We start from the raw sequence: 15,348 nt of genomic DNA, 5'->3' as shown, positions 1-15,348 counted from the left end.
CCTTGAGTCTTATTAAGAAATTGAACACGCGCGGGAAAAGGTATGCGAACGCGCACATCTTGCTTTTGAAATTCTCCCGGTGCGGGGGAGGAGTGACTTCTCTTCGATCTTCTGATTAGAACCCGAGGATCTTTGCCGGAAGGGCTCACGGGGACAGACAGGATTCTGCCTCCTTAAGAGATGGAACTCAGGGAGAGTGAACAGAACTCCCAGGAGAGTGTGTGCAGCCTGTTTCATTTCTTTCTTTCTTTTTTAAGGCAGGTAGTTTGCTCGTTGTCCTGATAGCATACACAATCAGATGCATCACAGAGACTTGGAGAGGCATTTTTTTCTTGTTTTCGCCCAAACTTCTCATACAAAGAAGGCACGTAAACAGACAAAGGGTGGGCTGGTACCATTCGTCTCTAAGCATTTACTGAGTGTCTCCCTTGTTCCTGGAGAAGGAAATGGCAACCCACTCCAGTATTCTTGCCTGGAGAATCCCATGGACAGAGGAGCCAGGAGGGCTACAGTCCGTGGGGTCGCATAGAGTCGGACCCGACTGAGCGACTTCACTTTCTCTTTCCCTTGTTCCAGGCCCTATGAGCCCCAAGACCCCATTTCCCCCCTCCTCTTCTTTTCAATATCATTTTGAAACCTTGTCTCTCACCATATACCCATGGCTTGTCTCACTTGGATACAGGGCACACCTTCAACTCAAAACGTCTAAAATAGATCTGATCATTGCTCTCAAGAACTAAATACTTCCGGCACTGCCCTGGTGGCCCAGGGGCTAAGACTCTGTGCTCCTAAAGCAGGGGGCCCAGGTTCAATCCTTGGTCAGGGAATTGGATTCCACATGCAGCAACTAATTCTTTGCACGCCGCAACGAAAGATCCTGCGTGTTGCAACGAAGACCTAGGACAGCCAAACAAAGAAATATTTTTAAAGAACTAGGACTTCCTTGGTGGTCCAGCGGTTAAGAATCCGCCTGCTAATGCAGGGGATCTGGGTTCCATCCCGGGTCTGGGAAGATTCCACAGGCTGTCGGGAGCTAAGCCCGTGGGCCACAAGTACTGAAGCCCCCGAGTCCGAGCTTGGCAACAGGAGAAGCCGCAGCAGTGAGCAGTCCGTGCGCCGCAGCTGGAGAGTAGTCCCCGCCTTCCGCAGCTAGAGGAAGGCCGGGCACAGCAATGAAGGCTCCGTGTAGCCAAGAAAAGAAAAGAAAGCCTCGGTCCTTCTTCCGGTGGGCCCGGCACCGTTATTCTCCTTGTCCCCAGGACTCCGTGTCTCTGAGATGCCTCTGACACTTCCCTTTACCCTTTTTTTGGGGGGGGGGGGGTCTTTTGTAACTCTTCCTGAATCTGACGCTTCCCTTTACCCCCTTTTTTGCGGGGTCTTTTGTAACTCTTCCTGAATCTGACGCTTCCCTTTACCCTTTTTTTGGGGGGGGGGGTCTTTTGTAACTCTTCCTGAATCAAATATGTTTAGGTTTCTTTCATCATTTGCAATCATTTTTTCCTAGTTTATTTGGAGAGCTTGTCAGTTCCTGCTCTAACATTCATGCCCTTGTGCCATCCCCTTGCCTTGTGTGTGGACTAGACTTAGTTAACTTGCTTCTAAGGATGAGACGTTGGCAAACATGATAGCCTGCCCCTTTCCAGATCAGGCTAGAAGAGCCCGTGACTTCTGTCTTGCTGACACGCGCTGTTCCTCCTTGTGAACTCTGGTGAAGTGAGGTGCCCTGTGAGAGAGGCCCTCGAGGGTTAGAACCTCTAGCCACAGCCAGGAAGGAACTGCAGCCCCCAGGCCGATGGCTCATGATACGAGTAAGCTTGGAAGCCGATCCTTGCCCAGTCGAAACTTGAGATAAGACTGCAGTTCTCAGCTCATGTCTCGACTGTGGCCTTGTGAGAGATCCTATGCAGAAGATGTAGCTAAGCTGTGCCTGGATCCCCAACTCACACAAACTGTGACTTAAGAAATGCGTGTGGGACCTCCCTGGGTACAGGGGGCGGGAATACCTGCCATTGCAGGGACCGGGTTCTGTCCCTGGTCGGGGAAGATGCTACGAGCCGCAGAGCAAGTAAGCCTATGGGCTACAGCTGCTGAATCCACACTCTGGAGCCCTCAGGCCTCGACGACTGTGCCTGCTTGCTGCAACTGCTGAGGCCCGTGAGCCCTCAACAAGAGAAGCTGCCACAAAGGTGGGAAGCCCGCCCACTGCAGCTAGAGAAAGCCCATGTGCAGGAACGAAGACCCAGCACAGCCATAAATAGACAAATAAAAAGAAATGGGTGCTGTTTTAAGCCACTAAGTTTTGGGGTAATGTGTTATTCAGCAATAACTCACTAACATAGTACTGAGGTGATAGTCTATTATCGAGTAAGAGCTATGTGGACAATAGTCTCTTTCAGACTCGGAAGACAAGTTACATAACAGTAACAACAGCAGAACTCTGCAGATCCGTCCAGGGTAGAGCTTTGTGGCTGGAATCTCACGGTTGCTTCAGTACAGTTTCTGTGGTGCTGACCCCACTAGCATCTTGGAAACTAAGCTGAAGCAACCTGACTCTTTGAATTTTTCAAAGACATCCAGAATGACAGGATCACTCCTGAATTAGCCCATTTGTGTATATAGATACATTTATTTGCTTATGAAAAATATCATGGAAGTTTAAAATCAATGTTTCTGGGGTAGGAAAAAACATCACAAATGATAGGGCCAAATATACAGAATGTGTGTAGAATAAACTAGAATCAGTTCAATATCTAATCATTCCTTAAGAAAATGTCCCTACTTGGAGGAAAAATATGTATATATATTGATCCAAGTAATTATTTGATGTCATGGTGACAGACAAATAAATTTAATAGTCTTCTGAATTGAACTGCTTTTCCTCACTGTGTTTTATCAGGTTCTTTTGCATGTTGTAAATGGTCCAAGTCAGCTTCATGAACAACTTTTGCTAGGTCACAGTCGTTTGTGGGGTCCTACGCTTGGGAACAGGCTTCCCTGGTGGCTTGGAGCCCCCAGTTCGATTCCTGGGTTAGGAAGATCCCCTAGAGGAAGGCATGGCAACCCACTCTAGTATTCTTGCCTGGAGAACCCCCATGGATAGAGGAGACTGGTGGGCTGCAGTCCATGGGGTCGAAAAGAGTTGGACAGGGCTGAGCGACGCACACACACTTGGGAACACATACTCTGAGGGTATAGATCTTTGATTATTTAAAATTTTGCCCAGCCATAGCAGTTTTGCTCAAGGTAAAGCCAACAGAGAAGCAGGGGGAAGAAAGGACACCTTCGTGACAAGTGCAGAAGGCCTGGAGCACAGTGGCACCAGGGCAAAGGTGGAGCCAGGCAGTAAAGGGGGTTTACTCCACAGACGGATCCGAGTGAAGACACGTTGTGTCTTTACTGGGACTTTGATGCTTGGAGGAAGAATGTCTAACATTGAAAAATAATTCAGAACATTTTTGAGTGGTGGTAATATGCTGGGGGCCAGCATGAGGAACTCCGCCCATGGCAAAGGTCATGAGGAAGGAGGCTTGGCATACGCGAAGGCGTGATCAAGCCTCAGGAAACCCCCTGTTCCCGAGCATCTACCCCCAAAACCAGAGTCTGTTTTATGCTCTCACCTACACCTCTGACTTTACGGGGGGCTCTCCTCCATAACCGTTTCTCTCGGAGAAGGTGTAAACGTGCAGCTCCAAGGCAATAAAAATTCCTGGGCATGACAAGAGTGTTTCAGCTTACGGACTCCTCTGAAGGTTATCTAGCCCGCCTGTATAGGTTCGTCCGGCCACATGTGTTTGTTTACAGCCTCCCAACCTGAGAGGCACGAGATGTTTTACACTTACTAAAGGCAAATTCTTTTGGGGAGTTAGAAATTATTAGTATAGTGTGTTGGTTAGGAATTCTATTGGTGAAGGGTTTTTCATTTGTTGTGTCAATAATTGCTGCTAATTCCCTCCCCTGGGTGGGACAAGGATGTCTCAGGTCAAACCTCTCTGCTGACAGACTAGCTTGTGTGACAGGATTATCCATACTCCTGCCACATGATTGTTGACTACCTCTCAACCATAAAGAGCACAGAGAGTTTCGGAGTATTTTGAGAGTCTTAATTAGCATAGGGCTTTTTCTTCTTGTTGAGTCAATGATTGCCGCCAGGCCTCCATATCCTTAGGCACCTGGGAATATATTAATCACTGTATTTGGAATATAGAAAAGGAAATATAGTAGTTTTTAAGGTTAGCAATACTAGACTTTTTGAGTTAATGAATTTTCTCTTTTGTAATAGATCATTGTACTTTGTTATAAATCACTGTGTCCTTGCTATGTAAGAATGTAACTTTATCACTATCTTAAGACTAAATAGATCTTAAGGGGAACATTGGTGAAAGGATTTTCATTTGTTGGGCTGATGTTTGCTGCTAAATCTCCATGTTCCCTGCCCTTATAATGAATATAACTAGCATATAGGAGAAATAAGTATTAACCTTTAAGATTAATCATGTTAACCTTGGGTTAAATAAATTCCTTTCTTGACTGTAACTCACTACACCCCCATCCTATAGGAATGTAACTTTATTTGGAGGGTGGTGCCTGGTTTAAGAAAAAACACCCTTGGAAGAAATAAGTATTTTGGTTATCAGAAAGAAAGGATCATAAAATGTCAGCAGGTCTCACTCATGGCCAGAAGATGATGTAATATCCCTAAGACCTTTTTTTAATACATTTATGTGAAGTACCTGATTTTGATAAAGGTCAGGACTGCTGACCCCTGCGTGACCCTGTATTCATCCCTATATGTAACAAAAGGTATATAAGCAAACCCAAAAATAAAGAAATCGGATCAGTTTCCGGAAAGACTGATACCCCCATGTCATTCTTTCTTGCTCCTCGTTTTTCTGGCTGAATTCCCATCTGGAGCATGGGTGCTATTCCACGTAATCCAAGTTATTCAGCCTCTTTTTCTCCACTAATCTTCCTACTACACTATCCGTTTCTAATCTCTCTATATATCTGTAATTAAATATGTATTTTTCCAAGGACGCCGACTCCATCCCCACCTTCGAATCACCCTGGATCCCCCGGGGCTGGACCCCGGCAGTGATGGAGCAAAACAGGGGAAAGGACGATAGGAAGAAGACACTCATCTCTCTGGGAGCCTCTGTATTAATGAGTGTCGGCTTCCAACAGGCATTCCTGGGTGGCGCTGCCAGTCGGGAATCTGCCTGCCAGTGCAGGAGATGCAAGAGACGCTGCTTCAACCCCTGGGTCAGGAAAGTTGGATTTTGTCACCTCATGTCTCTTTCACTTCAGTGTGGTTCTCTGCGCATTCCCAGTGTGCAGCACCCCCCCCCCACAGTGAACATTTCTAGGTATTAAGGGACTCCTTAACACAAGTCCTTGTACTCTGATCCGATCATGATTTCTTAGCAATGAGTCATAAATGTCAAGGAGATTTCTGGCGCTCACCGTTTTTTATGATCGCGCCTCTTCTTTCTGGGTGCAGAGCTAGATTACATCCCCCAGACTCCCTTGCAGTTAGTGGGGGCTGTAGGACTGAAGGCTGGATTACAGCCCACTTTCAGGACTGGCTCAGATGGACCCCTCTCCTGCATACGTATATATATTTGGTCACATCAAGCAGCTTTCAGGAGCTTAGCTCTGCGACCAGGGATTGAATGACAAGACTGCCAGAGAAGCCCTAATATATATCTCTGAGTTTGGGTATTATCTTGTCCGCACAGACGCTAAACCCTTTCTGAATGCCCGAGTCTCCCCCTCAGCCTCCGCATGGCTGCCTTCATCTCCTGGTTCCTCAGGGTGTAGATCAGGGGGTTCAGCAGAGGGGAGATGACAGTGAAGGTCACGGAGACGGCCTTATCGGTGGGGAGGGCGGAGAAGGGCCGGGCGTAGACGTAGATGCAGGGCACGAAGTGAAGGGTGACCACCGTGATGTGGGCGGTGCAGGTGGAGACGGCTTTCCTCCTGCCCTCCCCGGAGTGGGACCTCAGCATCGTCAGGATGACTGTGTAGGAGACGAGGAGAAAGAAGAATATGAACCAACTGACTAATCCATTGTTGGAAATCATCAGGAGCTCCAGAGAGGAGGTGTCTGTGCAGGCGAGTGTGAGCACCTGGGGGACGTCGCAGTAGAAAGTGTCCAGGACGTTGGGTCCGCAGAAGGGGAGGGGGAGCAGCAGGGAGATCTGCACGATGGAGTGGACGAAGCCCCCCGCCCAGGAGGCCACGATGAGGGCAGTGCACCGCCCCCGACTCATGAGGGTCAGATAGTGGAGGGGCCTTGAGATGGCCACGTAGCGGTCAAAGGCCATGACCGAGAGGGAGAAGACATCCGCTCCCCCGAGCAGGTGGAAGAAGAAGATCTGAGAGACACAGCCGTTGAAGGAGATGGTCTTCCTCTCTGCGAGCAGATCAGCCAGGACCTTAGGAGCTGTGATGGAGGAAAAGCAGATGTCAAGAACCGACAGGTTACGGAGCAGGAAGTACATGGGGGTGTGGAGGCGGGATTCCCGGGTAACCGTGACCATGATGAGGAGGTTTCCCAGCAGAGTCGTCATGTAAACCAGGAACAAAAAGACGAACAAGACCCAGCTGAGCTCTCGAGACTGGGTAATGCCCAGGAAAATAAATTCTTTCACTCTGGTATGATTTCCCTGATCCATGGGGTCACAGATTCTTTTTCAGGTGCATCTCTGGAAGAAATAACAGCACAGTTAAAGGCTCTATTAAGAGATCTGCCCTTGTCTTTTCTGGCGCTTGGGTTTTGGTGCTGGCCCGGGAAGTTATTTTCTGTGCAGGCTCTGTGCCTGCAGTTCTGCATGCCATCGTGAGGGAGAAGATGACCCACGTTTCCGACGGGAGTCGTTCGAGCAGGTCGGTTCTATCACTGTGGCCACTGAAACGCAGGCGACAGCTCTGTGGACCTGTTCAGTTCCCCACGCGCTATGTATAACACGTGCCGCTTGCGGTGATAAAGAGTGAGCATCCACTTTAGGACACGTAAAGAATTTGGGTTCTCAAAAGACATCACTATGAGAATTAAAAGAACCCTCAGATGGAAGAAGATATTTACAACACTTATAGCTGAGAAAACACTGACATCCAGAGTATGTGAACAACTTCTGCAAATCAGTAGCAGAAGATAGAGGAGCAAGGCAGAAAATGGCCAAGACAGGCACCAAAACTTCACCAAAGGGCTTCTCCTGGTGGCTCCGCGGTGAAGAATCTGCCTCCCAGTGCCGGACACATGGGTTTGATCTCTGGCCGGGGAAGATCCCGCCCGCCAGGAAGCAACTCAGCCCGTGAGCCCCAAGTACCGAGCCTGTGCTCCAGAGCGTGGGAGCCGCCACTACTGAGCCCGAGCACCCTAGAGCCCGGTGCTCCACGGCAGGAGCAGCCGCCGCCAGGAGGAGCGCGCACGCCGCGGCTAGAGAGGAGCTCCCGCTCCCTGCAGCTAAAGAGTCTGCGCAGCAAGGAAGACCCAGCACGGCTGAAGCAATAGATAGAAAAAGATTCACAACAGAGCATCCAAAAGCGGATTCAGCTTCATTAATTACCAGGGAAATGCAAATTAAAATCACAGCAAGAAACTGCTGTCTATGCGCAAAATGGCTAAGTTAGAAAAGATAAACAGCGTCAAGTGACGTGGAGCTATGGGGCAATTGGAACCCTGCTGGTGGGGTGTAAGTCAACCATTTTGCTGTTTGATTATATCTGCTAATACTGATATCTATGTCTTTATTAGCTGTTATTTCACGATGGAGGTCTATATGTGTCTGTCTGTCATCCATCTACCCATCTCCATCTTAAGAACAATCTACTTTGTTCCTAGGACGTATGGACATATTTGTGTCTACTGGAAGACATATCCTAGAATATTCACAGCACTGTTTGCAATTGCCTCAAACTGGAGAACGGCAGAAATGCCCGCTAACAGTAGGAAAAATGACCTGTTAGATTCACACACTGCTACATAGCAACGGGAAAGATCTCACTATGTGTAACAAAACACACGAATCTCACGAATATGTGGTGCCAAATGATCCAGGCACAAAAGACACACACGCTCCCATTTTGTTCACATAAAGTACCAAGGTGTGCACAACTAAAGGGAACGTGAGGGAGGCTTTTGAGGTGCTGATAATGTTCTGTTTCTTTGATCTGGGTACTTGTTGCAAAGATGTATTCAGCTTGTGTGGGAGCTCATCAGACTCTAGGCTTATGTACATTTTTCTATATGTATGTACATTGTACTTCAGTAAAGTGTTAAATAATATAAACGTGGTAATGACTTTATAATATTTTAGCCTCAGATGCATTTCATTTCAAGGAAAACTTAATTGACTATCCGGGATGATTCCCTGGAAAAGGAAATGGCAACCCGCTCCAGTATTTTTGCCTGGGAAATGCCAAGGACTGAGGAGCCTGGTGGGCTACATACAGTCCATGGGTCACGAAAGAGTAGGAGTCACATGCCTTAGTGACTAAACAACAACATTTTCATAATTACTATTTTATACCAAATAAACTTACAGCCTTTATCAAATAGAACGTGAAAATCACCTCACCTTTCCCTGGTTTATTTGCTTGAGGTCCTCCCAAATGCTTGCTTGTGAGCTGCCCTGCTGCGGTTCTTTCCCGGATTCTGGTTTTAGTTCCTCTATGCCCCACCCCCACTCCTCTCGCTTTTCTCATCTTAGGAAGGCTTATAAGTTAGCTGCTCAGTCGTATCCGACTCTTTGCAAACCCATGGACCGTAGCCTGCCAGCCTCCTCTGTCCACCTAATTCTCTAGGCAAGAATACTGAAGTGGGTTGCCATTTCCTTCTCCAAATCTTCGGAAAAGATCCTTCAAAGAGCACAGTTCCCCAGGCAGCATTCTCCTTTTTTTCACACAGAAAAATAAGAGCCCCTTTTTCATTTCATTGCCGTTAGTGCTTGCTGTTTATGTCAACAACATGGAGTGATGAGAATAATGTTGTTGTGATAAGAATAAATGCTCAGAATCATGATTACAGAAAATTTCGGCTCTCAAGAATCCTAATATTCCCCACGCTAACTACTTACCATAACCAATGGAGAAATCACCCTCAAAGTGTTTGGTTACTCCGGGACGTAGAAGTATTTTAAGTGACGACAGCACCTTATTCTGGAATCTTTCTTTCGGACACTGGAGTCATAAGTGAGTGGTTTTCAAATCTTCTGTTCAGGAAACCACTGTGACAAGATTGAAAGCTTCTGCATCAGCTGTTCTCCCTTCCTTCTTGCTCCTGTTTTTCTTCTCTATTTCTGTTTTCTTTCCTTCCTCTACATACCATTTCTAGGGTTCTCTAGAAACCTAATACAGAACCAATAAGACCTGTATTTATACCTGTATCCATCACACATATGGAGCTTCCCTGGTAGCTCAGCTGGTAAAGAATCCGCCTGCAATGCAGGAGGCCCCAGTTCGATTCCTGGGTTGGGAAGATCCCCTGGAGAAGGGACAGGCTCCCCACTCCAGTATTCTTGGGCTTCCCTGGTGGCTCAGCTGGTAAAGAATCCACCTGCAATGTGGGAGACCTGGGTTTTCTTTTTTTCTTTCCTTCCTCTACATACCATTTCCATGGCTGTGTTAGGGTTCTCCAGAAGCAGAACCAGTAAGATCAGTATCTATATTTGTATCCATCATATAATATATGTACATAGGTACATATATGTACACACATATGCACATTTAGTGAAAGAATTATTATGCAGAATTGACTCATGCTGCTATGGAGATTGAGACATCCCTCAGTCTGCCTTCTGTGAGCTGGAGACCCAGGAAAGCTGATAGTGGAATTCAGTCCTAACTCAACGACCTGAGGACTAGAGGAGCCAATGGTATAAAATGATGAGATGGCCAAACTTGAGGTGTGAGGCCAAAATAAGGGGTCCAGGGACACCCCTGTCGGTCCAGTGGCTAAGGTGCCACGCTTCCACTGCCAGGGGCATGGGCTTGACCCCTGGTCAGGGAACTAAGATCCCACATGCTGCACTGTGTGGCCAAAAATAAATAATAAAGTGGAAACTGGAATGTTTTTCTTTTCTCTTTTTTATCTCTCTTTCTTAAAAAAAAAAGAAGACTAGGGGTTACATTTCTCCTTCCTCCACCTTGTCTGTTCTATTGGGGTCCTCAACAGGTGAAAGGATATCCACCTGCTGGGGGCGGGGGACTAATCTGATTTACTGAGTCCCCAAATCCAGACGCATATCTCATCTGAAACAGCCTCTCAGACACACCCAGCAACCAGTTTTAATCCGAATCCCTGTGGCCATCTCAGTTGACACATAAAAGTAATCATCACAATGGCATCGAGGCAGTGGTGACTCTAACCCAGATCCTCTCCTGAAGGCCTTTACAGTTAAGACAAGAAGCGTGTTGCAGCTTCTGGAATCGGCCGAAAGAAAAGTGAGAAGGTACAAAGTCACGGGGAGGTATATGAGAAACCGTCCCCCCTGGACATAGAATATCTGCAAGCCTTGCCCCGGAGGCCTGCTGGGGCAGCATCACAGCCTACACTCCCATTTTGGATACACCTTTGTGGATCATCTGGAGCGTGTATGCAGTTTGGGACTGACCACTTCCTAGCTGGTTTGACCTTGGGCAGGTTACTCAATAATAGTACCAAGCTCATGAGAAATCCATGTGAGGTTCACAGGACGTGAATGAGAGTCAGTTCTCAGCCTGCACCACTAGAGTTGATTTACAATATGGTGACAGTTGGGCGTGAACTCAGGCAAACTGGGAGATGGTGAGGGACAGGGAAGCCTGGCGTGCTGCAGCCCGTGGGGTCTCAAAGAGTTGGACACAACTTGGCGACAGTTACTCAGACCTACCTCATAAGCAGGGTTCTTCTAAGGGGCAGGCGAGACCTCATGACTGTTTTGCAAACTAGAAGCCATTGAGGAGCCCGAGTTGCCAGTCACTACCCTGTCTCAGCAGCTTCAGGCGCATGCTGCTTCCTTACACAAGCCAGGTCCCTTTCGGGGACTTGACTGAGAGTGGGTCATCTTGCCCCTGACCCTGTGGTTCGAAGCCCTCTTCCCAGCACTTTGGAATAAGTGCAAAATGCCATTTATCCTCTAGGGATGTTTTTCTTTTTTTAAACAGCGATTTAAACGAAGCCATATGTTAAAAAAATCAGAGTATTATATCACACACCTGCTTATAACCATAGGTAAGTTTATCTCTGTATGCAGTGATAAATATAGGTATTTATATTAAAAAATCTTTATAGAAAGAAAATAAACTATAACCCTCACTTTGAAACCCAGTCATCTGGATATTTGGCTTTGGGGTGGGTGGGGCGGGGTGGGGTGGGAGTCCAGGCAACTTTCAAGGTTTCAGCATTATAGAAATGCGAGCAGAATAATGGAGCTCTGCGTTGCTAATTTTTTCTTCCTTTCGTGAGTATTTATGTTCATTTTATTGCTTCTAAAACCCATCGTGTCCATGTGAAATAACTATCTTTATCCTGATTTTATAGAGGAGCAGACCGAGGCACAGAAAGATTAAGTAACTGGTCAAGATCTCACTGCTGGTAGATCCATGTCTCAAACCAAGATTTGTCTTAATCCAAAGACTGATGCTATTAACTACCGCAACCATACTTCTCCCGGTGTTGATCAGCCCTTTTCAGAAAATCCTGCAGAGAAAAAAAACCTTTTGCAAAGCAAGTGAAAGTAGAACGTGGGTGTGAGATGGGGAAGGAAGAAGCCGGCACACAGTGAGTGAAAGGTCTGACTGAAAGTAACTTACATGGGAGGATGTCAGAGTGACTTGGGAAAAAATGCAGAGTTTGATAAGTAGACTTTGCATTTTTCAGAGGTACCTTCACCAAGAAGTTCCATCAACCACATAGTGTTTCAAAGAAAGGTGCAGAAATGAGTTCTCAGTAGCATTACCTCAAACACAAACTCCTCCTGAAAATCATGAATCTTGTGGGTCCCTAAGGATGCTGTCTTTGTTCAGAGTGAGAAGGATGCTTTGAAACTGTAAGATTATGCACATTGCATTGAAACACAGGCACGGGGGGTGGGGGTCGGGTAGTGGGGTAAATTCAGAGTTTGGGATTAATATACACATTGAAAGTGAAGTCGCTCAGTCGTGTTGGACTCTTTGCGACCCCATGGACTGTAGCCTACCAGGCTCCTCTGTCCATGGGGTTTTCCAGGCACGAATACTGGAGTGGGTTGCCATTTCCTTTTCCAGGAGATCTTCCCAATCTAGGGATTGAACCCAGGTGTCCTGCATTGTAGGCAGATGCTTTACCATCTGAGCCAAAAGCAGGGAAGCAGGGAAGTTGGCTCAGATGGTAAAGCATCTGCCTACAATGCAGAAGACCTGGGTTCAATCCCTGGGTTGGGAAAATCTCCTGGAGAAGGGAATGGCAACCCACTGTAGTATTTTTGCCCTCCCCCCCAAATAAAGGGGCTCAAAGAAATACACATTACTATATATAAATTAGATAGCCAACAAGGGGCTACTGGATAGCATTGGGAACTAAATATTTTGTAATAATCTCTAATGGAAAATAACCTGAAAAAGAATATATATATATGTAGAACTGAATCACTTTGTTACACACCTGAAATTAACACAACATTGTAAATTAACTATACTTCAATCAAAAAAAAAGAAATAGAATTTTTTGTGTTTTTACAAGGTGAAAAGGATCATGAAGTTTTCTTAGAAATCACCCCCTTTGGGGACTGTCCTTTGGAAACAAGCTTATCAGATGCCATAGAGCCGGCAAACTTGGGCTCCATTCCAGCCCAGCTTCCCACTAAGTGTGCTGCCCCAAGCCCTACATGGAGTGGAATCTCAGAGAGGTGCCCCATCACAATTTTCTCTTCTGTATTGAAAAGTGTCTACTCTTGATTGAATCCCTCCAAGTTTTAGGAACATTATTCATATTCAGTAGCACACGAGCATACAGATTAGCTCGCTGTTAAAACACCTTACTCAAAGCTCTCCACATTCCATTCCCAGCCGAGAACCAAAGCGGGCCAGGGTGCGTATACTGGATCAGGAACTGCTGTCTTGGAGAGCAGTTTTTCCAAGGCTGTTGCCTCCAGAGAGCTGGGGTATCAGCACCTTCTCAACTACCTTGAAAACAATTCAAATGTCAACATCTCACCAAGTAAACATGTTTCATGTCCTTGGAGCCACCTGACCTTCTTCTATTTCGCAAGCCCCAGTTCCCTTTTTCCTAATAGTGAAAAGCTACCCCTTTCCTTGGTTTCGTTAAGAGTTTGCTTTCAAGAAGAATATTCTGCATACTTGCACCATTTCTGAAAAGCCTGCAGTTTTCCAGTTTCGGACGCTCACATCCGCCAGCACTAAACGACTCAGTCTCCAAGGGAAAAGTTGATCCTCTTATGACGCTCCCTCTGCACCTTAGAAGAAGTCGCTTCTGGGGAAATTCTGTTTCCTGGACAGCCCACCTCGAGGCGAGTGATTTTGCTGTTTTTCCTTCAGGTGGGAAATGGCAGCCTCGGGAAGTCACACCGTCTCGTGGGTCTTCCGTGCTGCCTTGCGGTGCCTCTGCTGCTTCTGTTGGTCGCCCAGCCGCAGCCTAAGCAAGGAATTCGCAGTGGGAGCGTCGCAGTGGCCAATTCAGTGGTGTTCTTGTGGGAGTCATTAAAGGGCCACCAAGCCCTCCTCCCTCTCTCTCTCCGTCTCCCTCATCCCCCCTCTGACCCGTCTCACAGGGACCTGCAGAGACACTAGTGAACATCCAGGTCATACCCTTTTCTCTAGAGGAAGCACGTGAGACAGTGTGTTACCCTCCTTGGCTTAGGAAGAAAATGTTCTGTGAAAGCACACCATGGATCACGCAGATTTCCTCCTCACCATAATTGGTTTGCTTGCCGCCAGCTGGGAAATGGAACTTAAGTAAAAGGGCAACAATAGAAAAATCAACGCCCCTTGGCCACAGTCAGGGTAGCTCTCGAGACCGTAGGGCGTGGGTTATAGATGCAGTTTCTTTTCTTAAAAATTAATTTATTTGGCTGCACCGAGTCTTAGCTGCAGCAGTTAGCACCTTTGATCTTCATTGTGGCCCGCGGGATCTTTTTCAGTTGTGGCGTTTGGGATTTTTTTTTTTTTTTTAAGTTACAGCATGTGGGATCTTTAGCTGCAGCATGCAGAATGTTTAGCTACAAGAATGTCAACTCTTCGCTGAGGGGTATGGGGTCTAGCTCCCTGACCAGGGATGGAACCCGGGCCCCGTGCACGGGGTCACAGTCTTAGCCGCTGGACCAGCAGGGAGCTCCTGCAGTCTCCGTTTAATGTGGCATATACGTTGTCCCATGTGACTGTTTTAATCTACGTCTCTGAGATCCACGCTCACTTGGATCCTAGGGAGGCAGCATGGTGATAGTTCTTGATATTCACCTGTTTAGTTACTTCAGAATTATTTTATGGCATGGAGTTCAAGGGTACCCAGAGATGTTTATCATTAAAATGCTTGATTAAAGGGCGTGAGTTAGGAAAGGGTAGTTTGAAAGCTATGTATATGACCTATGGTGGTGAAAGTCGCTCAGTCATGTCTGACTCTTTGTGAGTCAGACTATAGAGTCCATGGAATTCTCTAGGCCAGAATACTGGAGTGGGTAGCCTGTCCCTTCTCCAGGGGATCTTCCCAACCCAGGGCTCGAACCCAGATCTCCCGCACTGCAGCTGGATTCTTTACCAGCTGAGCCACAAGGGAAGCCCATGTATATGACCAGAGTCTGTTAAATTTTCTATGGCTCTTAACAATAGAGCTTAAGCAATAATGACAACTGATTTAAATGGGAAAAATGCAGCCCAGCTTGTGACTTTTATGTCATCCAGAGAAACAATAAGTCTTGGTATAATGAGATGCAGTTGCTTTCCCCTTCTCCGGAGTCACTGAATCAGGTTATGTCGTGTTTTTAGGCACAGTTGGAGGAAGTGTCAGGGACAATGGTGTGGCTGGGGTTCTGGGTTCCTGTCCCCTGGGCGATACAGTGATTCACACTCCATAGGTCCAGTGCCAACGCAGTGATAAAACGCTGATGTGAGTGAGTCCTAGGAAGGAAAGGGAAGGATGCATTTGCATGAAATAGGCCATAAGGTGCTTTGTGGTATGCAGTTTTCGTAGGCAGTTTCATACAGAAAACCTTTGGGAGTCTAGAGACCAGAGCTGCCCGATCGCTGTTAGCAGGACCGTAGGAGCGGTGCTGACAAGTGCGGGTTATTCTTAGAATTTGCGGGCTGGGTTGGTGCTGTGAAAAGTTAGAGCTGATCGATCAGGGGGCAGGAAATGACCAAGTGAGCTGGTTAGTT

At 46.9% G+C, this 15,348-nt stretch overlaps 1 protein-coding gene across 1 annotated transcript; it reads right to left on the bottom strand.

The window, feature by feature from the left end:
* Positions 1 to 5,738: 5,738 nt before the first annotated feature.
* LOC128060299 (olfactory receptor 4D9) lies at positions 5,739 to 6,674 on the bottom strand. Its single transcript, XM_052652681.1, has one exon. It carries the CDS (start codon positions 6,672 to 6,674, stop codon positions 5,739 to 5,741), a length of 936 nt encoding a protein of 311 aa, XP_052508641.1.
* Between the last annotated feature and the right edge of the window lie 8,674 nt (positions 6,675 to 15,348).

This window comes from Budorcas taxicolor, chromosome 15 (assembly GCF_023091745.1).
Source record: "Budorcas taxicolor isolate Tak-1 chromosome 15, Takin1.1, whole genome shotgun sequence".
NCBI lineage: Eukaryota > Metazoa > Chordata > Mammalia > Artiodactyla > Bovidae > Budorcas > Budorcas taxicolor.
The sequence above is the reverse complement of the archived record's forward strand: the minus strand, read 5'-3'. Positions and strand labels throughout refer to the sequence as shown.

Excerpts from the sequence above, each read along its gene's own strand:
- LOC128060299 (XM_052652681.1), bottom strand. The coding sequence starts at position 6,674 with ATGGATCAGGGAAATCATACCAGAGTGAAAGAATTTATTTTCCTGGGC.